The sequence below is a fragment of the Heloderma suspectum genome, chromosome 2, assembly GCF_057233095.1.
Source record: "Heloderma suspectum isolate Gila_16-S chromosome 2, 16-S_ref, whole genome shotgun sequence".
NCBI classification, from domain to species: Eukaryota; Metazoa; Chordata; class Lepidosauria; order Squamata; family Helodermatidae; genus Heloderma; species Heloderma suspectum.
Window position 1 is genome coordinate 33263639 of NC_139459.1, and position 26792 is coordinate 33290430.

The 26792-nt window shown below is 43.0% G+C and overlaps 1 protein-coding gene across 4 annotated transcripts in view; it reads right to left on the minus strand.

Moving 5' to 3' along the window:
* Positions 1 to 928: 928 nt before the first annotated feature.
* Positions 929 to 26792, minus strand: part of EMB (embigin) — a 51406-nt gene continuing 25542 nt past the window's right edge. Inside the window, exons 3-11 of one of the 4 annotated variants that reach the window (XR_014787581.1) lie at positions 24345 to 24428; positions 19936 to 20131; positions 19132 to 19220; positions 9227 to 9366; positions 7201 to 7483; positions 5618 to 5651; positions 4667 to 4742; positions 1465 to 3643; positions 930 to 1316 (exon numbers count right to left, since the gene is read on the minus strand). Coding sequence is in view for 2 of the 4 variants with exons in the window: in XM_084833187.1 (XP_084689313.1) it covers positions 4685 to 4742; positions 5618 to 5651; positions 7201 to 7483; positions 9227 to 9366; positions 19132 to 19220; positions 19936 to 20134; positions 24345 to 24428 (887 nt within the window). In the remaining 2 variants the exon portion in view is untranslated. Of the gene's footprint in view, positions 3644 to 4666; positions 4743 to 5617; positions 5652 to 7200; positions 7484 to 9226; positions 9367 to 19131; positions 19221 to 19935; positions 20135 to 24344; positions 24429 to 26792 lie in introns of all 4 variants that reach the window. The other 3 variants (XR_014787580.1, XM_084833189.1, XM_084833187.1) reach the window with 3 other exon arrangements.

The window sequence follows — 26792 nt, forward strand, 5'->3', positions numbered from 1 at the left end:
CATTTTATGGCTGTGCTTAGGTCAGTTTCTCAAATTTCCAGATGTGCCCATGGGACCAAAACATTGCCTATCCCCGGCCTAAGACGTGATGGAGGACACTAGTAACTAAGGAAGATTCAACTGCCAGTCAGCTTCTGAATGTAGAATGAATGAAGGTTATTCTTGTCCTTTGCCTCACGCAGCAAAATGTGTTCAGCCAGCCACATTAAGGGCAAGTTTAATGGCTTATTTTTACAAACAGATCTGCTTATGTGTTTGTTTTTAAAGGGAGGATGTGTTTTATGTATTCTTCTGAAATACATTTCCTATTTCTGTCAGGCTGGAAACTGAGCCGATAGAGCCCCAGAGCAGTTCTGATTCTGAGGAGGAACAGCAATCCGTGGGAGAGGAGCGTGCTCATCTCTCACAGGCACAGCAGCTGGCAGATTCCTCCTGCCAGCTTTCCTGGGATAGATAGTGACCCTGGCAGTGAGAGAGTGCTGGAGGGGGGCTTGCTGGATGCTCAACGCCGATGCAGGGAGTGACGACAGATGGAGGGCGTGGAAAGGAGGCGTAGCGCTCGTTTGGCGAGCAAGCAAGAGTCACGTCCAGAGAACCCAAGGGAAAGAGGGAGGATCTCTCCCTAGCCCATAAGTTCAGGGTCGTCCTGTGATTCTCCTTCAAATGGGGACCAACTGCCTAACCTGGAGCATAGGCTACTCTGCTATCTTTCCCCAGTGCTTTTCCTTGCTTAGTTGCTGGTAATTAGCATCTGAAAGAGTCATTAAGTTGTAAACGGATTAAAGCCTTGAAAAGAATCCTTTTTTCTGTGTCTTGAGTTGGCTATTGGAGTAGACTGTAAGAGGCAGCTAGGGCACTCCTGACAATTTCTCTCCTTCTCCCCTTCAGCTACACTTTTACTTACACGTACACATACACACACAGGATATACAGAATCAGAAATGGATGTTTAATAGTCTTCATAGCACATGAGTTTTGCACCATCAAATATCGTGAACTCTCCAGAGCTCACTACACCAAAAGCAGATGACATTATTTACAATACAGGTAGATTTTAAGACATTTATGCATCCTCAGTAATACTGTGATATATATTTCCACTTTGGTCCTTCTGTTACTGAAATAAATGGCTTATTAGCATCATATTTGCTTAGTTTAGAATGACAAAACATTGTCCTCTGATGCCACCTCTGCAAGATGGGAAAAGTACTGGAACTGGACACATACTGGAAGTATACAAGTTTTAGACAATCAGTCCAACTGTTAGTTTCCTTCCCCTCCATATTTACCCATGCATCAACTACAGGCAGACCAACCTTCCCCAGCCTCATGCCCTCCAGATGTTGAACTACAATATCCATCATCCTCAGCCAGCATGGCCAATAGCCATGTTGGTTGGGAGATGATGGGAGTTCTAACCCAATGTATCTGGGGAGCACCAGATGGGGGAAGGCTGGTCTAGACCAATTCTGTAACACTGGACTTGTTGGAATGGAAGGCTTTGGAGTACTTCCATGTTCCATGACTGGATAGCTGATAATTTAAAATGGGTTGATCTAGCCACTGTTAAACACAATTAAGTCTGGTGGATTCCAGTTGGAGAGAATGAAACTTATGCTTTGCCAGTTAACATCACTAGCCCCCTTCACACTTGAGTCATGTAAAGTGGGTGTCATGTAATCATCAGGACTGGGTCATGTTGCTGGCCCTGCCCCCAGATATCCCTGCATTGGTGAAGACTGTCTGCCAGCTTCTGATGAATAGGTTTTCTCAATGCAGGCAGTCAATGAGAACACAAAGAAGTCTTGGGGTGGGACCAGCAATGCGTCCAATACTGGGGTGGAAATAGAAGCACAGCCCTCAGCCTGGCTAAGCATGGGGCCCAGGGGAAGCAGACTGCACAGCTGCACTCACTGTCTGTTCTCAGTCATACTAAGCAAAGCAGGAGTCAAGGCAGGACCTTGGATAGCGCACTGCAGGACGTGCTAGCTGGAGTATTCTTCCACAAGGAACTGTTGTCCCAGCAAAGGACTGCAGTCATCTGAGGCCTTAGGAGGGCTGTCAGAGCCCAGTCTTTCAGAGGCCCTATCCTTACTGGATGCAGTTATTAAAGGTGTCTGTTTCAGCATACTCCTGCATGGCTGAAGGACAGGAGAAGTTGCAGGCAAATCATCCTCTGAGTCAGTTGATGGGAGAGCTACGTCTTCAGGCCAGGATGGTATAGAACGGAATGCCAAGAACTCCCCATGAAGTGGGGTGACCTGTGTGACTCAGCTGATTCCGAATCCTCCTCAGGGTAATGTGGAACCTCTGAAACAGGGGACATGACATGGTAATAGTGTGATGCCTCTATTTACATAATTCATGCTCAAAGGGGGCTAATGTCTCCTAAAATGCCTAACTATGGTGGCTGGATTGTGCCAATTGTTCATCCAAACTTAATCAAATGTAACACTCAAGAGATTATTTGATGGGGGGGTGCCCCTTGTTTAAGTTCAGAGCAAATTAGTTTTGTTTTTAATACCAGACTAACAAAAACCTTGCAAACATCTAAAAGCAAGATATGGGTTGTTGATCAATAATCCGGTCTTTATTCAATGTGTGTATTTGCATGACAAATTAGAAAAGATTCATTTCAGGATGGAAAATTCTGTAGCTATGATGAGAGGAATGGGAAATACTTTAAAATTGTGTTTAAAAATATGTAAGAAATGTGACTCTACTCATTTTTATGGAGAATTTTGATACTTTTCCACCTCTTCGGTGAAGTCCAACAAATAATGTAGCCATAATTAGCAGGGCTTATTGCTTTCAATGTACAATGTTTGGCCCACTCTCAGCAGAAAATACTTCTACCCAGATAGACCTGTCAAGAGCTCTCATCTTACTACATGCAAATATTCACAAGCCGTTCAATTGGCTTAAACATCACAATTTAAAATTCCGAAGATGTCATCTATTTATTTTTTTAGTTACCAAGCATTACAGTTACTATCCTAACATTCAAATAATCTCTCCAAACATGAGGGCTAGCAACATGTTTCTGTATAAAAAGAAAGACGGGGGTTCTCAAGATTCTAAGGGAGGCCCTGGTCTACACAAAATCTTCTAGCAGCTAAAATGTGCATCAGCAGGCCTTTGTTACATTAATTGATTCTAGGTTAAGGAAACTGAAGAGCTAAAATACTATATTAGAATAAAATTCTCAAAGCGAATGCTTGTTTTTTAGCTTGTGAATCATAGCTGGGCTGGCACGTATTATTCTGATGCTGCACTACTTTCCCTAACCAGCAGAATCACTGGGAGCCTGAAGTAATAGCTGGCCTCATATCCAAAATCACATACACATTCAGACCAATGGCTGAAAGTTATTGCTAACTGGAGCTAAAAGGCTCAAATGGATGTTACAGAGTATAACCAATGGAAAGCAGACAACAATGCAGGTTCAGCACAGTGTGACAATGGGCAAGACTTTTGCATCATTTAATAAATTCATTAATAAAAAGGCATTTTAAGCAGTATTATTTTCTCTTAACACATCTAAAAAGGCCATAATCAGAAGCAGAGTAGCTATGGCTCCACCGTTTTCATCTTTCTGAAGTTTTCTGATGTGACAGATAGCCATCTGTTTCCTTCGCCTTGCCTAAATTAAAGAGAATACATATTATAAATGTATTTAGCACTACCAATGGATTCAAAATAGCATCACTTAGGGTGGCAGGGTGGCCTCTTTTACAGAAGACAGTCCTCCATTTGAAAGGCTGCCAGAGGACTGTCCTCTGTTTTAAGGGTTGCCCTGTCCAATTCCAGTTTAAAGATCATGAGCCATAAGATTTGTTGCCCATCCACAGTTAGCACCTGAGCGGCAAGCTGAACAGACAGGTACACAGGCCACCTGGTCACAGTCTTTTAGAGTATGGTGAGATGTGCTGCATTTCTATTTAAATTATAATAATAATTTCTAAATTTGCACCTGTACATATACATTAGCATATGCAAATCACTCTTCTTTTGTCCTTTTTTCATAAATGGCCACCCTAATTCTAATCACTGATTAATGCCCATCATTTCTTAAATCTCTAGGACAGCATTTCTCAAACTGTAGGCCAGGGACCATCAGTATGTCTCAGCCCACTTTCAGGGGGACCTCTGTGCTGAAGCCCATCAAGTACCGCCAGTACAAAGGAGGTATTAAAGAAACTGGTATTGGGTGGGAGGTAGGTTACAAGTTAAGTGTGAAAAGAGAAGGGGAGAAGGAATGACAGGAGATTAGTAAGAATACTTTGAGAAGCATGCAGAGGTGGGGAGAACAATATAAAATAAAAAGTCCTCCATTTAGATAGAGCTGATGAAATCCTATTCCAGATCAATGGAAAGTGTAGTTTGGTAAAGATCAAACATATCAACAAAACTAAGTGCACACCCACATGGGAATTCCCTCCGTTCATGGGTTATTGTCACCTTCTTCTCTTTGTCCCACCCTCTCCCACAATGGAATGTTTCCTTGGTAACCATTTTCAATCAACTGGACATCATGGTGGCAATTCATGAAATGCCATCCTTCTATAACTGCAGTGCAAACAGCCTATCCTGAAGGAGAACAGTACGTCTTTCTCCATTTTTTTTGTAGACATCTCAGAATCTCTCAAACGGCATTTGAACTTACCACCCTTCCACAAAGGACTTAAACTTTTCTGTGCCTGGTGGTACTGTTTTCCATACCATTGCTGTCTTCTGATTTCCTGTACAGGAGAAGTGGCATTACATTCAGTCCCTTAGATCATGACTAATTATTTTACTGATGCATGGAGTTGTCATCTCTGGCTGGGTTTTTCCATGGTCCCACTCTCATGTGGCTAATATTTCCTAGCAACCAGAGAAGAGCAGGCGCATGTGAAATGATAAAGAGATTAACAAAAGCCCGGTCACTGGTGAGGGCAATTCCTGCCTTCTGGAAAGAGGCGGCTTCTGTTCATGGCATTCATGTATGTATTTATAAACCAAATCGGCCACTTTTCCAACTTAGGCAGTCACTGCTGCTGTCATTTCCCCAAAATGCATGGTAAGGTGAGGCAAATCCTGTGCTTCACAATACTGCTGCCTGTTCTGCCTTGAGGGATAGTCAGTGACATGAGGGAGCCTTCAGAGTCTTAAACAAGCAGAGCTAGGATGCTCTCCACCCATGTGATTATTTATTTATTACATTTCTAAACTGCCCAGTAGCTGAAGCTCTCTGGGCTGTTCACAAAAAGGTGTAGCTCAGCTCTTTCATGTGTGGTGTGCAGGGCTGGCCCTACCATTAGGCAGAATGAAGCAATCACCTCAGGCCACAGATACTGGGGGTCAGGGAGTGTTGGAGGACACAGCTTATGTGCCACAGGGCCTTTTTCTGTCTAAACATGCATAGGATTACATCTTTTGTTACAAATTGGCAAAAGTAAGAACAGAGCTTCTCCCCACTCAACCCATGGAAATGAAATGGATGGTGGTTACAATCTAACACCCACTGAATTCTATGGCCAAACACACCTGCATTTTAATGGAGCTGGTTTTCCCCTGATACTGTTTAAACATTATAACACATTATATACAAATACAGAATAAAATGATGACTTACAGTGTTTCTGTTTGTTCAAATTCTTTTTCAACTTCTGTGAAACAAAGAAAACCCCGTGTTTATAATTTTATTGAATGTCTCAATAATACGGACATAAGAAGATATGTATCACATCAACAGACAAGTAGGTTCCATTCTCAATGGCTCCCCTTCACACACAGGAAAAGGGGTGGCAGTCTGAGACACAGTTACAAGGCAGAGCAAAACTTACAGGTTACTAGGTAATTACCTAGTGATAATTGTTCATCTGCTTTGGAAAGAACCAAATTTATAGTGGAATCCTATACACATATATTTAGAAGCAGGTCCCATTGGGTACAATGGGGCTTACTCCAGTTAAGTGCGTATAGGATTGCAGCCTTCACCATCTAGGAGATGAATCCTACAACTGGAGGAAGATTACCTCTAACGACCGAATGTCATGAATCATCTAAGGGGGAAAGCATGCCCTTCATGCACTAGATAACACTACCCAATTTGGCTTCTGTTGGTTATTTATTCAAGGTGTCATCTAAAATTAATCTCCAGCTTTGCTATTTTAAAGACTATACATTTGGATCCAGATGATTCCAGATGAAGAGCGCTAACCTAACTCTCAGATCTGGCTGGAGGGGATTAGGATGGGTGGATGTACCTCTCTGCTGGTGGTGTGTGTGTGTGTGTGTGTGTGTGTCTCCACCGGATCCAGAGCCCCTCCATTCCCTGAAAAGGTCCCAGGATTGGAGCTGGCCTACACAATTTCCTCCCCATTAAAACCACATGAGGAGGAAATGGTAGGGAGAGAACTGCCAGAGAACTCTCTAGGGAAAACCACTCCTTCCACCTCCTACTTTGGCTCACATGAGCTGGCAAGGCTTTGGAAGGGGTGGATCACCTGCACTTCAGTCCCCCAGTTCAGTCAATTTCACATTGAAATCAATGTAAGACTTTAGTCATAACTCAAACTTAAATCTCAGTGATATCAGTGGGAATAATAATAATAATAATAATAATAATAATAGAATGTCTTAGTCACCTTTCTCTTTAAAAAGACCCAAGGCAATTTACCACAAAATGATTAAAACATACAAAATATAAAATAGCTAAAAACAATTTCAATTAATAATTCCAAAACATAATAAAACAATTAAAACATCCATATAGTGATGTATAAAACTGATGCAACTAAGTGCAACTAACTTGATCTCAATCCTGTCCAATCACATTTTTGTTAACTTCTCTACCTTACAAGGAACCCATAAGTTACGATTAGTGCTAGAGACAGAGTTGAGTAACTGCTGGGTCTTAGGTTTTCAAAGGAAAAGCAGTCGTTGCCTTAGGACAGCCTTCTCCAACCTGGTTTCCCCACCCCCAGGATGTATTAAGCTGCAACTCCTATCATCCCCAAGTCAGCATGTTGGCTGGGGATGACTGGAGTTGTAGAGTTCAACACATCTGGAGGGCACCAGGTTGGGGAAGGCTGGAGTAGACATAACTTGACTAGATGGTCTATTGGTCTGATTTGTTATCAGCAGGTTCACATCATGTCCACAGGAGAAAGTTTAAAAATAAAAGAAACACATTACAAAGTCCACTTGTCTTACCAGCATGAGCCTCTTTCCTTTTGGAGCATACTTCATAGATGAAAATAGCAGCAACTAAAATAATAACTTCAGCGGCTATTGCAAGGAAAGGCTTGAGTGGTGCCATGTAAGTGAGGACTTTGAGGGACACTTGCCCTTTGCTTTCACCTGGTGGAAATCCAACTTCACAGCAGTAAAAGCCACTGTCATCTTCAGAGAGTTCCAAGATCTTCAGTTTGGTTATGCTGGCTTCTTCCTGGAGAATGTCATACTTCTTTGGCATTGCAGTACTATTAATAACAACCTGATAGGAGAGAAAAGCCAGTTTAAAAACCGTTGATAGTGTGCTAGATAAGGAACTCCTATATCATTTGAAATTTAGAAATGTAGAATTTGAGACATGGGGATAGATGAAATATACTAGCAGGAAAAGTACAAATATGCTATGGAGACGCAGAAAGAAAAGAAAAACATGGCATGAACCGCAAGTACTTGATCCACAGCCTAGTTTAGGCAGGGTGTTTGAATGTAAGCCAATATTTTCATTGCCTGCAATCAATTGCTCTCCAGACACGTCAGACTATATGTCCCACTGTCTCCAGCCAAATGGTGGGAGTTGTAGTCCAACCCACATGGAGGGCACCTAGTTCATGAAGGCTGTCATCAAGTGTTGACCCATGGATTGGATTCAGGATCTGTCTTCCATGGACGGAAGGGTCTGTGCCCAATGGAAGGTGCCTCTGCCCAATTCTGAGGGATCTATTTTTAGTATTAGGGCTGCTAGGGCCATTCAGCAGCCAGTCCTAACAAACTTCCAAATGATAGTTTTCATGCAATTTCCCAAATACTGTTCAAAGGTTCTTTTGATGCACACAAGTGCAATGCCAGCTTCCTCCCTCTCTGCCCCTGCATCTTCTATCGCTGTCCATTTCTCCATGGGGAAAAAAGACTTTGAAGGATGAGGAATGGGCAGCAGGTAGAGGAGCACTCCAGCGATGATGGGAAAGGCCCATCTCGCCTCTCCGCCAGCTGGAAACAATGATCTTGCAGGGGAGAATGGCTGGACTACAAGCTCCATCACCCCCCATGCGATATGAAGATGATCAGAGCATCATTTCCAGCTAGAGGAGAGAGTGCCAGATAACTTTCTCCCATTGTTGATGAATTCCTCATTCCCTGCTCTCCTCTGGGCCAAAACAGAGATTAAATCTGTATCTAGAAGTAACATCCCCCTACCCCAACACACATGTTTTTACTCTAGAGGAGGTGCATGGGGACTGATCTGGATTGAGACCCCAGCATGGGTAGTAGGGAGCTTTTAAGATCCAGACTTGCCCCCCCCCACACACACACCTACTGTAGAGTAAAAAATGAACCAAAATCATAGTTGCTAGAGTCTAGCAGTTAGACACCCATTGGAAGTAATGTCTGTTTTAGCCTCGGTTGCCTTTACTCAAGGGGAGATGTTTGGCCTTGGGGGAGGAGGAAGAGGAAGGAATGCAAGCAGAATTGGGGGGGACACCTGTTCATGATGGGTTATGCCTGCCTCAATTCTACTTACAGCAATTTGATCAGGGGTGCTCACACAGACAAGAACACCAATCTTGCAATCCAAGGCTCACACCCTTCCTACTAGGCTGCATAGATGGGGTTTGGGATCCCACAGGCTATTGCAGTCTCTTATGGACTCTTCCATCTGCACCATTCCTCCCATTGGAGCCCTGTATTACTTTATTTGAATATATAGCCAGTGGAGGCTGGTGGCTCCTATTTCAGTGGGGCTGTGGATCTGCTCTTGGTTTCAGTCAGAACTCTAAAGAAGCTGGTGGTTCCACTGAAATAGGAGCCACCAACCTCCACTGTAAGTAGCCCAGTCCATCCTGCAGGCCCAAGACAGATAACAAAAACAACACATTAAAATCTGGATCAAACTACTTCACCATTAAAATTAGATTCGAATTAGCTTTATACAAGAAAAGTACTGCTTTTGTTATGTCTTCAGATAATAGGTTTTTTCCCCTCTATGATCAATGAAATGGAATTTTACCTTTTCACTTCCATTCATTTTATACCAAGTCCAAAAAGAGGGGTTATAATGGACTGTCTCATTGCCAACTGAACATGTCAGGATCACAGAATAACCTACATAAGTGATTACGTTGTTGGATTTTATGTGTACTTCAGGGACTAAGGGAAAAAAACAGAGAACACTTGTGAAGTGACATATCAAACATCTACAAACATCCACACTGCCTGGGCCATATCTAGTTATTTGGATTTAAGCACATAATAAGCAATCCCATTCTCTTCATCAGTTTTTCATTGTGCTTGTAACTAAACATAATTTCTAATCTTTGCATGAGATTGGGAAATCATTTCCATGTCTGGATTGGCAAGTAGAAAATGAGCAGCACTTTAAAAGCAGCATCTAAAGTTCAAATAATTCTCCCCATTCACAACTGGGAACAATCATCCAAATTCTGTAAATAAGGGAAAGAGAAGTAAGGGAAAAAAACTAATGCACATGAAATGTGTATGGTGTAAAATGGCCTCGGAGACTGGACTGAAGGTGGGCTGCATACTGCAGTTACCATTTGACAAGCAGCTGAGCTCTTTCTGTTTAGAACAGGGGTGGGAAGCACACACATATTCTGTGGCAAACCACTACAGAGCTCTAGAAAGGCCAAATTAGGTTGCTTTCAAGCTACATTTGGCCTTTCTAAGGCTCTGTAGCAACTTGCTGCCAGTTTTCGGTGGCAAGGTGCTTTTTTGTGCTAGTGACACAGTGGTGGCAGCAGAAATGCAGCCAGTGGTGGGTGTCCAAGGAATGTAAAGTGCTCCCCCAACCCCCCTGAAGTTGCCTGCCCCAGTTTAGAACCTTGAGGACTCTTTCCCCATAGGAGGGGAGGACCTAGAGGGGTTTGAAGTAAGTTTCCTGTGAAAACATTCAGCTTGATTATTTTGTGGTGATGTGACTCCCACTTTCTGCCGCCACTTTTTCCTTGTGATGATGCTTCTGCTGCTGCTGCTCCTTTCAGTGACTGGGGGCTGGTATTCCCCCCCCCCCGAAGACTCCTAGGAAAGACATCTTGCATAGCACCGGGTAAAATCCAGTGTAAGTCCTACATAGAGTAGACTCATTGAAATGAATGGGACTTGTTAATCATGACTAACTTAAGTCCCATTCATTTCAATTTCATTTCTAATTAGGGCTTATGTTGGATTTTCCCCACTGTCTTCAGGAGAAAAAAAGGCAGTCCCCAACGACCAAGAGGAGCGCTACCACTGGTAGCCTTCCTTGAACAGTTCATCCCATACTTCCAAAAATTGCCAAAATGGCCTCCTCCCAACTTTTCCAGGAGCCAGCAGAACTCGGGGAAACATGTGAGCTCTCCGCTAGCCTAAAGTGGCCCCTTTTCTGCACGCTTTGAGGAGAGATTGCCTTCGCAAAGACGTAATGGCATTCTCCCCCTCTGTTATCTCCTCTCATATAGCTAATCTGAGACGGAGGAGCAGGGAACATTAGCCATGAGTCCCCCCAGCTGTCTTTGGGCGTAGGGAGGGAATCATTAAGCTTTTAAACAGGCAGAGTGAAACTGCTTTCACATCCCACATGTAACATGTAGTCCAGTTCTGACATAATTCTCTCTCTGAAGCTAAAAAGGCTTGAATCTGACCAAAGTAATATGGAAGGTGACTGGAATACTAGAGTCCATTTGTTTATGTGGAGAACAGGAAGGAAAATTCAATGTCCGTTTTTTGGTGTGTGTGTTTTTAACTCTTTCAAGGCCATTCTGCTAAAAAGTGGATGAACGTTTGACAAGGGTTTCTGGCAGGTTGTGCAGCTTAATGCTCAGGCAAGTAGACAAAGCACTGAGGAACAAGGTGCCTCTGAACACAAGGAATTTGTTTTCAGCACCAGAAGTGGAGCTGACACACAAATCCTTTTCACATGTAAATTTAATCCTGTTTCTATCCCTCCTCTCTGTCTTCATTTTAACAGCCTAATTTAGGTGGGGGAAATTATGGTTTGTTTTTGCTATTGTTAAACCATTGGGAGTTGGAAATCCTGGCTGATCTACTGCAGATCACCAGATCTACTACAGATCTACCAGTAGCTCCCCAATCTACTGTCTGCCCACACCTGCTGTAAAATATGGAGTCGGTGCACACATTCAGCACTAACTAGTGCTAGGAAGGGAAGGAACAGGCAACAGTTGTGGTGGAGGAGGCTCAGTAACACAGAAAGGGCAACAAACCCATTACAGGCCTGGTGCCCATGGAGCCCTGGAATCAGTTCTGGGAGGGGTGGTGCCATTCAAAAGGATAAAGTGATTTATTAATGAGTTCATGTCATAGCATCCTTAAGTATGCATTGCTTTCTCTGGCTTACACCCACCTCCACCAAGTGGTAGCAAGTCTTTATTTATTTATTAATTTTGAGATTTATTCCCCACTTTTCCCCCTCTTGCAAGGAACCCAAGGCGGCTTACATGGTCTTCCTCCTCCTCTCCATTTTACCCTCACAACAACCCTGTGAGGTAGGTCAGGCTGAAAGTCAGAGACTGGTCCAAAGTCACCCAGTGAGCTTTATGAGTGGGGACTAGATCCTGGGAGTCCCGAGTTCCAGGGCAACACTCTAACCACTGCACCACACTGGCTCAATATTTTGTTTCCACATTTCCTTGGGAATAACTTCCCTACCTGGTCTCAGCAGGGTTATGTCCACAGAAGGCTACAGTCCTAAACGTATTTACCTAGAAGTTAAATCTGGCTAAAATTAATAGGATTAATTTCTAAGTTAGCATGGTTAGGTGTGGTGCATGAGTTTCTTTAAATCAAGGTTTGTGTGAAAATTCATATACGAATTTCCAACAAGAATGGAAACGTCCCAGCATGTGTTAGAAAGGAACATGCCTTCAAGTTATATCCCAATTCATAATTCACCCCAGGATGGCCCTGCAATAGCATGGTGGAGGACTGGCACAAGACCCTGCTTGCCACCATGTCAGTAACCAGCACCAATGTGACCCTGGGTGAGCAGCCAATCATGTGAAGGCCTGGTTCATGCTGTTTCCCTGTCATGAGCCTGAGAGACGGAGACACCAAGTCTGGCTTCCATGCATGTAAGCTGGTTGAAATTAACTGGACTGGATAAGCGTGGGATGGGAAAGCAGAGGCAGCTTTCACTTCATAAACAACAGAGAAAGGGGAGGAGGGGAGAGAGAAGGTGGAAAACTGACGGGAAGGATGGGGAAAGATTGCGAGGAATAGCACTGAAAGTGCCGGCAAAGAAGGACGACTCTGGCAAAGATCAGGGGGTTTGTAGGAGGGAACTTGGGCACCTACATCCAAGAACAGAGACCCAGTGTGGTTCCAGGCCCTGTCCTCTGATGTAAGAGGTTACTGTGGGCCAAAACAGTGTGGTGTAATGGTGTTGGACTGGGACTCAGGAGATCCGAGCAGGGATTACTCTGCGCAGCCATGAAGCACACTGGTGACTTTGGGCCAGTCACTGATTCGCAGCCTAACCTCCCTCATAGCTTGTTGTGAGAATAAAATGGAGAGGAAGAAAATTATGTAAGCCGACTTGAGTTCCTTGCAAGAGGAAAAAAAAGATGGAATATCAATGTAGTAGTACTAGTAGTATGGATCGCTGCCTTGTTGTGGCGAAGGGGCTTGCGTAACTCAGTGAAGCCATAAGCTATGCCATGCAGGGCCACCCAAGACGGACAGGTCATGGCAGAGAGCTCTGACAAAATGTGGTCCACTGGAGAAGGAAATGGCAGCCCACTCCAGTATTCTTGCCAAGAAAACCCCATGGAACGTATCACAAGGATAAAACATATGACGCCGGAAGATGAGCCCCTCAGGTTGGAAGGTGTCCAATATACTACTGGGGAAGAGCAGAGGGTATTTCCAAGTAGCGCCAGAAAGAGTGAAGCGGCTGGGCCAAAGCTGAAAGGACACTCAGCTGTGGATGTGTCTGGTGGTGAAAAGAAAATCCGATGCTGTAAAGAACAATATTGTTTAGGAACCTGGAATGTCAGATCAATGAATCAAGGTAAGCTAGAGGTGGTCAAACATGAGATGGCAAGATTGAACATTGACATCTTGGGAATCAGCGAACTAAAATGGACAGGCATGGGCGAATTTAATTCAGGTGACCATCATATCTACTACTGTGGGCAAGAATCCCTTAGAAGAAATGGAGTAGCACTGATAGTCAACAAAAGGGTGGGAAAAGCAGTACTGGGGGACAATCTTAAAAACGATAGAATGATCTCAGTACGAATCCAAGGCAAACCATTCAACATCACAGTAATTCAAGTCTATGCCCCAACCGCTGATGCCGAAGAAGCTGAGGTTGATCGGTTCTATGAAGACCTACAACACCTTCTAGAACTAAGGAAGGTGTTGGTAGGAAGTCAAGAAATCACCGGGATAACAGGCAGGCATGGCCTTGGTGTACAAAATGAAGCAGGACAAAGGCTAATAGAGTTTTGCCAAGAGAACACGCTGATCATAGCAAACACTCTTTTCCAACAGCACAAGAGGCGACTCTACACATGGACATCACCAGATGGTCAATATCGAAATCAGATTGATTATGTCCTTTGCAGCCAAAGATGGAGAAGCTCTATACAGTCAGTAAAAACAAGACCTGGAGCTGACTGTGGCTCAGATCATGAGCTTCTTGTTGCAAAATTTCGGCTTAAATTGAAGTACGTAGGGAAAACCACTAAACCATTCCGGTATGACCTCAATCATATCCCTTATGAACATACAGTGGAGGTGAGGAATAGATTTAAGGGATTAGACCTGATAGACAGAGTGCCTGAGGAACTATGGACGGAGGTCCGTAACATTGTTCAGGAGGCAGCAACTCAATCCATCCCAAAGAAAAAGAAATGCAAGAAAGCCAAGTGGCTGTCTGAGGAGGCTTTACAAGTAGCTCACGAAAGAAAGGAAGCGAAAAGCAAGGGAGAAAGGGGAAGATATATCCAACTGAATGCAGAGTTCCAGAGAATAGCAAGGAGAGACAAGAAGGCCTTCTTAAATGAACAATGCAAAGAAATCGAGGAAAACAACAGAATGGGAAAGACTAGAGATCTCTTCAAGAAAATTGGAGATTTCAAGGGAACGTTTTGTGCAAAGACGGGCATGATAAAGGACAAAGAAGGCAGGGACCTAACAGAAGCAGATGAGATTAAGAAGAGGTGGCAAGAATACACAGAACAACTATACAGAAAAGGTCTTAATGTCCCTGATAGCCATGATAGTGCAGTCACTGAACTTGAGCCGGACATCCTCGAGAGTGAAGTCAAGTGGGCCTTAGGAAGCATTAGTAACAACAAAGCTAGCGGAGATGACAGTATTCCAGCTATGCTATTTAAAATCCTAAAAGATGATGCTGTTAAAGTGCTGCATTCAATATGCCAACAAATTTGGAACACTCAACAATGGCCACAAGACTGGAAAAGGTCAGTTTACATTTCAATTCCAAAGAAGGGCAACGCCAAAGAGTGTTCAAACTACCGCACAATTGCGCTCATTTCACATGCCAGCAAGGTTATGCTCAAAATCCTACAAGCTAGGCTTCAGCAGTATGCGAACCGAGAACTACCGGAAGTACAAGGTGGGTTTCGAAGAGGCAGAGGAACTAGAGATCAAATCGCCAATGTTCGCTGGATCATGGAGAAAGCAAGAGAATTCCAGAAAAACGTCTATTTCTGCTTCATTGACTACGCTAAAGCCTTTGATTGTGTGGATCACAACAAAATGTGGCAAATTCTTAAAGTGATGGGAGTACCAGACCACCTTACCTGTCTCCTGAGAAACCTGTACCAGGGTCAAGAAGCAACAGTAAGAACCAGACATGGAACAACCGAGTGGTTCAAAATTGGGAAAGGAGTACGACAAGGCTGCATATTGTCACCCTACTTATTTAACTTATATGCAGAGTACATCATGAGAAATGCCGGGTTGGATGAATCAGAGGTCGGAATTAAGATTGCTGGGAGAATTATCAACAACCTCCGATATGCAGACGATACCACCCTAATGGCAGAAAGCGAAGAGGATCTCAAGAGCCTCTTGTTGAGGGTGAAAGAGGAGAGTGCAAAAGCTGGTTTGAATCTCAACATTAAAAAAACTAAGATCATGGCATCTGGCCCCATCACTTCCTGGCATATAGAAGGGGAAGAAATGGAAGCAGTGACAGATTTTACTTTCTTGGTCTCCAAGATCACCGCAGACGGTGACTGTAGCCGTGAAATTAAAAGACGCTTGCTCCTTGGGAGGAAAGCTATGGCAAACCTAGACAGCATAATAAGAAGCAGAGACATCACCTTGCCAACAAAGCTCCGTCTAGTCAAAGCTATGGTTTTCCCAGTAGTAATGTATGGCTGTGAGAGCTGGACTGTAAGGAAGGCTGAGCGCCGAAGAGTTGATGCTTTCGAACTGTGGTGCTGGAGAAGACTCTTACGAGTGCCCTGGACTGCAAGGAGGTCAAATCAGTCAATCCTAGCGGAAATCAACTCTGAGTGCTCATTGGAAGGACAGATACTGAAGCTGAAGCTCCAATATTTTGGCCACCTATTGCGAAGAGAAAACTCTCTGGAAAAGACCCTGATGCTGGGAAAGACTGAAGGCAAAAGGAGAAGGGGACGGCAGAGGATGAGATGGCTAGATAGCATCACCGATGCAATGAATGTGAACTTGAGCACACTCCGGGAGAGAGCGCAGGACAGGAAGGCCTGGCATGCTATGGTCCATGGGGTCACGAAGAGTCGGACACGACTGAACAACAACAACAACAGTACTAGTAATAATAATAATAACAACAACAACAGCAACAACATTACTTTAAATCCGTATCTAGCAGGCTACTTGTTGTTTTTACATTTTTACTCTACAGTAGGCACAGGGGGCCCAATCCAGATCTTAAAATTCCACCCACCCACCCCATGCTAAGATCCTGATCAGTCCCCCTGTACCTACTCTAGAGTAAAAATGAAAAAAGAGAGACACATAGATGCTATGTCTTAGTGAGAGCATTCTGGGGCGGGGGGAACTTGTGAAGAGCCCCACGGCCTCCTTCAAAAAACTGGTGGCACTTCTGCAAACTGGCTCTCCATCAAACTGGTCACTCACACAGATGACCAGTTCATACTGGAAATGATCTGCATGCTGGTGAAGAGGGGTGTCATGTCAGTCCTCCACCATGTGATTGCAACATGGCTCCCAGTTGAATGTATGAACCAGGGCCAAACAAAAAAGCATTATCAGGCTCCATGATGCTGAGTATGAGCAATCCATTCAGTAAGAGCCCTTACTGCATTTCCTTTGCTCACGTAACTGGGAGGCTCAGCCAACTGAGAAGTCGAGCAAAGGTAAACATATTGCTTGAATCTAACTGATATATTAGAGCTGAGCAAATAAACCATGAAACAAAATATATATGATTATTATTACCACTTTTCAGTCTGATTAATGTTTGTCAGCAGAGCACAAGCTCTTTTGTAATGGTTCTTTATTTTAATGAAATTTCCACTCTGTTTTGCTGCTCAGACTATGTGATGGACCAAAGATCAGTGCAGGTGGAAGCCATAATGGGGTGAGCATGACAAGCACACAGCCATCCCATCATTTTTTTCTCATTTTGGCACAGGCCTACTGTGGAAGCTAAACAAGTCTGGCCATATAAGTCTCCTGGATGGGAGACCAGCGGGAACCAAGTGCAAGCCAGTTTAAGTTCACTAGGGGATGAAAAGTGGCTAACAGCACAACCCGATACATGTCTACTCAGAAGTAAGACCTTACTCGCAGATACCGAGTTGGATCCAGACTTAGTCATCCTTAGAGCAGACCCACTGAAATCAATGAGACTTAAGTTAGTCATGATTAACTTGTCCCATTTATTTCAGTGGCTCTACTCTAAGCACAACTAAGAAATTCCGTTGTTGCTGCAACATCTTCAGACTCAGAAAAACGTTTGAACAGCTAACCCAAATAAATGGACAATGTAACTAAAACCCCATGGTTGGCTGCCATTTTGTTACAGCTTAAATGCAAAATCTGACTGTGCAACAATGAAACTAACCCTGCAGAGCTGTTCCATTTCAAGAAAATGATCAGGATGTTATTTTTAATAAAGATCCATGGAACTAGCATAGATAGTGAATGTATTTACAGCCTAAGTGAAAGTTCTTCAAAACATACCCATTAAACTAAGAATCATTACTATATATAAGGCAACACATCATTAATATTTAAGTGACATCCATCAATGTGTATCATCTTTCTATATTTAGTCACATCTTAATAATTCAGCAACTTGCATTTTCAGTTAAATATCACGTTACATCAGGGTATTTTTATTACTATCCCATTTCAGTAAAAAGGGACAGCATCAGTAAAAACTGTTGCAAATCCTGGGCAGATTTCAAGGACAGGACAGAAACAAAAACAGGTCAGGTAATTAGACAGAAATAGAGGAACTGTTTTTTTTTTTCTTTTTAAATGTAAGGCTATGTCCAAAAAATCCAACAAAAATGTTTAAAATCTTGCACTGTGCATAGCACACTAATCTGGCCTGCTGTGATTCAGCAACTGGCCCACGGAATGTCCTTGGGTTTCTCCAGGGGGCATGGCATGGCACTCAGCCCAGTGCCAGCCAAATCTCCATGCTGAGAGAGGCAGATGATGCTAATGGGTGTGGTCACTGATGTCATCTGGGCCACAGGGGGTCTGAGGCAGAGATGCAATTCAGCCTCCCACCTCATTCTCATTCTGCAGCCCTGACATATGGCTAATGAGCTCTAGCCACTTATCTACTCCAGCTACACATTTGCCTGGACCATTCTCAGCAGCAAACACTTTTGAATTCACATTTTTACATCGTTTATCATATTATTCACCTTTGCATATGTGGGCATAACAATGACCAGTGACCCCATGAGCCAGTGTAATGTAGCAGGTACTGCAGCCAAGTGAACTTGTGGCTAATCTCTCAGCTGAGGCCACCTCACAGGGTTGTGAAAATAAAATGGTAGAGAAAAGTCTATGTATCCTGAGCTTGGATTAAATACCCATGGAAAGGAAGAATAACTGCCACATTGCACAGATGTGCAAAGAGGGCCTGCAGAAATACCATTCCAGTTTTTCCTATGCAATGTTCTTCATACCCATAGTTTCAGCTGCCACCTTTTTGCAAATAAGTTTCATACTGGTCTTATTTTAATTAGTTTGTAATATGGTTTTAATTCACGCAAGCTGCCTTCATTTTAGGAGAGATGATATGTGCATTACGTTCATTTACATTGTTCAACCAAACAGTCCAATCTGACCAGGACAAAGGCAAAGAAATGCCATTCTTGGGGCACAAACTGTGCCCTCCCTATCTATGTTCTGCATAATGCTTAGCTTGCAGCCAACATTAAATACATGAATAAATCAATGTGCCCTGTATACATGCATACATCAGTTCTTCTCCCTATATGAACAGCCTGCACCTACCGTCTCCCAAGCTCTACAGGATCCCTTCAATTCCATTTCTAAACTTGCATCTACATATGTAAATTAGCACATGCAAACTGTATGCAGATATACTGGGGTTTGATTCTGAGCCAGGCTCAGATGAACTCTCACAGCATTCATAGTCACAAAACATGTGATGATCAGTGAAACAAAGTTATGGGCCGGACTTTAGCCTTTTTTATTTAAAAAGAATAGAAAAGCTGTTTTTCATTCTTTCCACAGTTTCTCACCTACATAAGTGTTTTAGCGGTGCCTAGTTTCTATCTATAAGATTATATTTCTGTGCTCCAATAGCAGCATATTTGACACAGTGTCCATCAACACTGTTAGCCAAATACTGACAAAATCGAATCACAGGATTTTAACATGAATCAATTCAAAAATAAAAGAAGCAAAATTCTGGGAACTTACCCCGTAAACGAAATGTAGCACTTACTTCCTGTTTAGTTTTAAAAATGCAAGTGTAATTTCCCATTTGGTCTTTGTTTCTGACGTATACCCTTAAAAGAATAGTTACAAAATTAATACCACACAACTGATTTTTTAAAAACCAAATAGGATGATAAAAGCAAGATTAAACTGCAAAAGTAAAACTGAAAACAGTAGTATGACCATATGAAAGCAACATTGCTAAAACAGTAGTATTTCATATTTATGGAGGGTGATATACTGTAGCTTGTTCAAATAGATGTAGGTTCATCAGTTGATGGCTGAAATATTTAGTATGAATGGGCCATCACAGATCAAATACTACAGACTGAACATATTATGGGAGACATGTGGCTGCCATAAAAAATGGCAGCCCTGTGTTGAATTTCCCCCCTCACACAGCTAACATGTAGTAACACTTATGCTATGTGATGATGTCATAGCTACGGAATTGGCTGCCACTGATGGGAAATATTTGACATTATGACACAGTGTAAATGTTACTACATGTTATGAACAAAAAAGCAAAAACTTGACACAGAGATGTCATTTTTGGCAGTAGTCTTGCATCTCCCATAGTTATGCCCTCATCTCACTTCACTCCAAACACAATGCACTATAGCAGTCATTTTTCATATTCTACTTGAGGCATCATGTGCTGAATAATTAACTAAGGGGAAAGCAAGCAATGTAGATGCACCTGTCTGTATCATACATCCCGTCTGTAACATTTTACTTCCTCCCTGTATTTACAACTACACCAGGCAAATCTCAAAAGCCACTCACGTATATCGAGAGCACCATTTAGTTTTGGTTTCATTCCTGTGGATGCTGTCTTCTTGGATGGTTTTGTTACCCATTTTCCAAACAACCTCAATTTTTTCCATTTCTGTGGAAGAGGTAAGAGGCAAACTACACAGCAGTTCCAGTTCAGTTGGACTCACTAATGTGATATTTTTTGTCATTGAATCTTGGGGAAATCCTGCTGGAAATAATTAAAACAGTTATCTGATTAAAAGAAAGTAATTCGAGATATAAAATCACTAGTCATACACCCTTGGTGATGATATTTTCAACTCTTTGCTTTGAATAACCTGACTTAAATACAGGGCATGAAGCTTCCTCTTCTGAGCACTCAGATTTGGGCTTTACCTGTTCACTATATGAGGATACCGTGTATCACATATGCATCTGATCTGCATGTATACAGCCAACCAGACAAACCATATACACAGCTCCAGTTTCTTGTTTTGTTCATTTAATAGGCTTATACCCCACCTTCTCAAGGCAACAACTGTTCTACGAAGGCATTCAGCCATGTGATCAAAGTGTACAACGTCCTATTGCACATGTAGTTTGCAATCCACTTTGCGTTTGGGGATCTGCACATGGAAGCCGGTTTCAATGCATTGATCTCTTTTGCTGGAACAGCGAGAATTGTGTTCTAAGTGAATCAGGCCTATGCCGCTTTGTCATGTTTCCCAATCTTAAAGGAACAACAAACATATTTGAAATCAACTTGCCAAATATTCAGAAATGACTGTGGCTAGTTGAAAAAAACCACTAACATATTGAAATGATTTTTTAAATCATTTGCTCAATCAGTTCCCTTGTTGAACCTTTAATATTTATTGGCTCAGAAGTACTCACGCTGAAATCTCATCATCATTACTTTTGTTTGAGAAAGAAGCATGTTTCCTATGAGCACAGGAGGTTGCCTAATGCTGAATCAGATCCTTGGTCCATCTACCTTAGTTTTGCCTGCTGTGGCAGCAGCTCTCCAGGGTTTTAGACAGGAGTTTATTCAAGCCCTACCTAGAGATGCCAAGAATTGAACTTGGGACTTTTTGGATGCAAAGCATGTGCTCTACCAACTGAGCTATGTCCCTTGCCTTGAAGGGTTCACTTTTACATTCTTTTACATGTTGTTTCAGAGGGACTATACAAACTAAAATAAAAATGGAGCTGCATTTTCATGTTGTGGAAGAAAACCGGAACAAATGTAATGAGTATGTTTACCGTTTTCATGTCACCTAATTCTAGAACATGCCCTTTTATTGTATCACCGATTAAGGTTCAGGTCACAGAAACAAAACAAACACCCTTAACTCTTTTTCTTCAAGTGGAAATCTAAGAAGGTAATTTTATACTCTATTTCTTTCACATTGGGAGAGGTGCCTGTCAGGCTGGAAATTGATGCAAGTCTCTTTTACACTGCCAAGCCAAAAGCAGCTTCCAACCTGGCAAATGCCCCTACACTGATCTGGAGAATCATCTCATTTTGCACTTGGAAACATGGCTGGCCTGTTGGATGTGGCCTACTTTTGACATGGTATAAGGAGAGGAAGGGATCTCAAAAGAAGCTGTTGTTTTGCCCTTCCCCTCAATATATCTGAATGGTACAATGAGATCTTCCAGTTTATCTGGGGGGAGGGGGCACTTATGAATTGCCAAAGAAGAGGAAATGCGTCATGCCAAAAAGAGGACAGTGATTTGCATAACATTCACATTTGCAAATTCATATGTATAGATGCAAATTTTGAAAGAATTCTTAGCATTTAAACAGAAATACAGTACAGTACAACACAGCTTTTTCTGAACTGCCCAGAGAGCTTTGGCTATTGGGCGGTTTAGAAATGAAATAAATGAAATAATAAATCTCTCCATGCTATGGAAGTCTGTGACAAGGTGACCTGTGTTCCTGCCTGTTCAGCTCGCTCTCCAAGTGCTAGCTGTTGATGGGCAACAGTTCTTATGCTTCTTTATCTTTAAACTGGAATTGAATAGCACAGCCCTTCAAATAGAGGATGCCTTCAAATAGAGGATGGTCCTCTGGCAGTCTTTCAAATTAACCACTGTCCTCTGTAAAAGAGGATGCCTGGCCATCCTAAGTTGATCTGCTGCAGGCAAAGCCTGGACCTGGGGTCTCCAGTGTGATGCTCATAGGTACCTATGAGCTCATGAGCACATCTTTTGGCACCCGCTAGGCTCCCTGCCCCCACTGATTTTAATTTTATTTCTTAAGATGTTTTCAATTACTATTTTTTACCTGAGCAGCTGGCATGCTGCAAAGTAAAAGGCTGCCCTCCAGTGCCAATAGAGTTCAAAAGGGTGTTTTTGAGTTTTATTTATTCATTTCTTACATTTATATCCCGACTTTTTTCCTCCTTGAGGAACCCAAGGCAGTGTACATAATCCTCCTCCTCTCCATTTTATCCTCACAACAACCACCCTGGGAGGTAGGTTGGGCTGAGAGTCTGTGACTGGCCCAAAATCACCCAGTGAGTTTCCATGGCCGAATGGGAACTCAAACCCAGATCTCCCAACTCCCAGTCCAACACTCTAGTTTTGGAGCTCTGACCCTACCTCTGCCTTGTACTTAGGTTTTGGGGTGAGGGACTTTACTTTTAGTGTTACCAGGTGTCTTCTGGGAAATGAGTGTTTTGTGACTGGCTATGCCCACCAATTTATGAATGGGCAAGTCCCCGGATGGCAGACATTTTCCATGAGCACCCATGACACTCCCTCAAAATTCCAATGTGCCCACCAACCCAAAGACATTGGGGACCCTTGCCCTAGACTAGGGGTTCAGAAGGGGGTGCCAATTGCCACCCACCAGACCCTCCATGGGACAGATGACAGTCAAGGGTGTGGCCATGGCTACTGAGTTCACTGCCCCTCACTCTGGCCATTTTGCCTTTCTGCAGTATGGAGAAAGGGACTCTGCTGATGCTGGACAGAGCAGCCACTTCCTTCAGGACTGTTCAAAACAGACGCTGTTCCCAGCACCTGCTAAATCCCTGGCTCCACACAGCTTGATCGTGCTACTCAGGGCACAATCCAATGGGGCACTTATGCCCCCACCAATTCTCCAATTCTGTTGTGCAAGTGACACCTACCGCTTGCACAACAGTGATTTAGCACTTCCGGGGCAATACAAAATGAGCAGGAACACTCATTTCGGGAAGGAGGCAGGTTGGCAGAGCTCACCTGCCTCCATCCAGAAATGAGCATTTCCGTTCATTTGGGGGCTTCACCGAGGAGGTGCTAAATCTCCCGTGTGTGTGTGTGTGTGTGTGTGTGTGTGTGTATAGAGAGAGAGCCAGCGTGGTGTAGCGGCTAGAGCGTTGAACTAGGAGTCGGGAGATCTGGGTTCTAGTCCCCACTTGGCCATGGAAGCTCACTGAGTGACTTTGGGCTAGTCACAGACTCTCAGCCCAACCTACCTCACAGGGTTGTTGTTGTGAGGCTAAAATGGAGAGGAGGAGGATTATGTACGCCACCTTGAGTTCCTTAAAGAGGAAAAAAGGCAGGATATAAATGTAATTAATTAATTAATAAAGTGGTGGGTCCTGCTTGCACAAAGGATTTGGCGGGACTCACCACTTGTGGAAGGGAATTAGAGGGGTGGAAAGAAATTGGTGATGGCATAAGTACCTCACTGGATTCTGATCTCAGTTTTGATTGTGTTGTAGGATTTATTCATTTTATTTATTTTCTGATGTATGCCTGCCTTTAATTTCATTATTGTTAGCCTCTTCGGATTTTTCTCTCTGACAGCAAGGTGGAATATAAATCATTTAATAAAATAAAAGTAACTAAGGAAATAAAATACCACAGATGCACCGGGTGAAGTTAAGCAATGCTTCCTCACACGGGTCATTCTTTGTCTGTGAAAAACGTCTGCAATTTCCCAACGTAACAGAAAGGAGAGTGAAACTACCTTTCTGTCTGTCCTGGCAGATAGGGGAAACTTGACAAACTGGTTTAGGAGAGATTCACCCAGAAAGGGGAAGGAGAAAACCACAGAGCTAATATATGTTTGCAGGAAACAGAGGTCTTGTGGTTAAGTCCACAACTGCCTCTAAGCAGTACTTTGTATCCAGAACCTTGTATTTTGACAAATATAGTGAAAAGTGATTTGCATACCTGCTTGACAAAATAATTCTCTTGTATTAAAAATGCAAATATCAACATGAGAGTTGAAGCAGACAAATGCAGCTCAGCGTTGAATATAAGCATCCCCCTGTGCTCAATTTGTACCCTGGCTTTCAGCTATACGAACAAACTTTAATCAGATGCTTCAAAACTTACCTTCATATGAGCTAGAAACCTACTGATGATTTTTAAATTAAAAAAAATAGCATATATTCTCTGCTGCCAACCAATGTTCAAGATGAAAATGAAAAACATACCGCTTATGGTAATATTATCCTTCATGAATATGAAGTTAGTTATCTTCTCAGTTTGGGAAAAACTTTGCTCAGTGGTGAGTGGATCTGCAAAAAAGGCAAATTCAGATTAATTTATATTCATTTTTATATCCATATTTCAGATTTACATTCATATAGATAGAATTCTGTAGAGGATAGTATTTTTTTTGTCCAGTTATACATTGAATTATTTGAAAAAACAAACAGGGAAAGAAGTACAAAAAATATAAAGACCACAGGGGGAAAAAGACAAAGAGAAAGTACACATTTTACAAAGAACATAGGGCTGTTGGGGAAAACATCAGCCCCATCTTAAAGAGTTCCTCCCAACTCTTCGGTATTGCCTAGTTCAATTTACTCCACGTTATGATATTGTTATGCTATCCATTTGCCTCTGCACATTGGGTTGGACCCATGGTCTGCCTTTCACAAAAGGAAAGGGGCCTTCTGCAAGAGGAAGGGCTCTGTTCACAGAAGGTCCCTCCACCCAATCTTTGGGGCTCCCCCTGTCCGCAGTACACCACACAACTCCATTCTGCACGGTCTCCTGATTCTTTGTGTAGCATTTTCAGGGGATTAGAGGGGCTGCTGTGGGAAGGAGGGAGGGGGCAGGGAAGTCTACTTCTGCCAGCACAGTTGATCCAGATCCAACCCATTAGCCCAGAGAGCTTCGGCTATTGGGCGGTATAGAAATGAAATGAAATTAAATAATTAAATAATAAATATTTCTGCTGGGGGCAAAGAAACACAATGGCCTGGTTAGCACATAATGCTAAACCATAGTTTAGCGTTACGAGGATGAGTGATTTGTACACTTCACCAGTGCAGCCATGTGGAGGATAGCAGAACCATTGCATCTGAACCCTAATCTTAACTATGGTTAGTCAAAAAAGGCCAGCTTCATGACCTATGGTTTGAAGTTGGCCTATTTCCAATAACCATAATAAAAATGAACCACAGTTTCTTCAGATTCATCGTCATGACAAGTTGCAGTTAGCATGAAATGGAAGTGAATGCTTCTGAGCGCCTCACAACCACAGCGAAAGAGGAGAGAAGAGCAAGTGAGCCTAAAGACCACTATGGCTCTTCTTTGTAACTCTAAACTATGATTTAGCATTAAATGTGAGCAGAGCTACATGTAATGGTGCTAGGGAAGTTCTACTAGATGTTGTGCGGCGTTGTGGGAGTGGACCTATTACATGCAGCTCAGAGTGGCATGCATGGTTCTCTCCTCTTCTGTCCTCACAAGAACCCTGTGAGGTAGGACAGGCTAAGGGAGAATGGCTGGTCCGAGGTCACCCAGTGAGCTTTATGGCTGAGTGAGATTTGAACCTGGGTCTATTCAACCCTGGCTCAACACTCTAAATTACCACACCACACTAACTGCGGTTTTCAGGGGCAGCCCTGTGTTCTTCATAAGGTATGGTTCCATGCTCAGAAGACCAATTTCAGTTTGGCTACAGCCCTTGTGAGACGTTAGGGCCAGCATTTAATCAACGCACATACAGGGAAGGGGGAGTGGCATGCTCCGTCCCCCATTGCACGCACACTCGTTGGCACATCCGTGTCATGCCTACGCATATATGATGTATGTACATCAGCACCTCTCCACTCCATCAGAAACCCTGCATGTGCAAGAGTAAGCAACTTGCAAGCATGTGAAGGAATACACATACAGCAGTGAACGAAGCCTGCTGCTCCCACCATACACACATTCATTGTGTGTATGGAGGGAATGAATGGCCACAGCTCAGTGGCAGAGCACACGGTGTGCATGCAGAAGAACACAAGTTCAATTCCTGGTTTCTCCAGCTAGGGCTGGAAAATCTCCTACCTGAAATCCTGCAGAGCTGCTGCCAGTCAGCGGTGACAATACTGGACTGAATGGACCCATTGTCTGACTCAGTATAGGGCAGCTTCCTATGTTCCAACTGGCTTCTCCACACATTCAGTCACATCTGACGATAACAACCCCAGTGTTGGTATGTGTGCTTGGAGAGTTGGAACAGGATCAGAGAGACCCAAGCTCATAACCCCACTCAGCCATGAAGTTCACTGGTGACCTGGGAACTCTCAGCCAAACCCAGCTGACATGGTAGTTGTGAGGATAACATTGTGTGTAGGGAATCCTTTGATACCCCCCTGTGGTGCCTGGAGTAAGGGTAGGACAGAAATATACTTAATAATAGGAACGCGGAAAGCAGCCTTAGTTTAGAAAACCAGTTTTAGATTGTTAAAAAAAAAAAAAGTATTCTGATTTTGCAAGGGACTGGCTGCTTTTAAGACTTAATTTTACATAATATTTGGATTGCTATTAAAAAGCTCCTCCCTTCCTGTAGATGAGACAAAATGTTTGGGAGCAAGGGAGGCTTCTTGATTTAGGAGAGGCTTGAAGGGCAATTGTTTGTTGGACACCTTGGCTAACGGTTC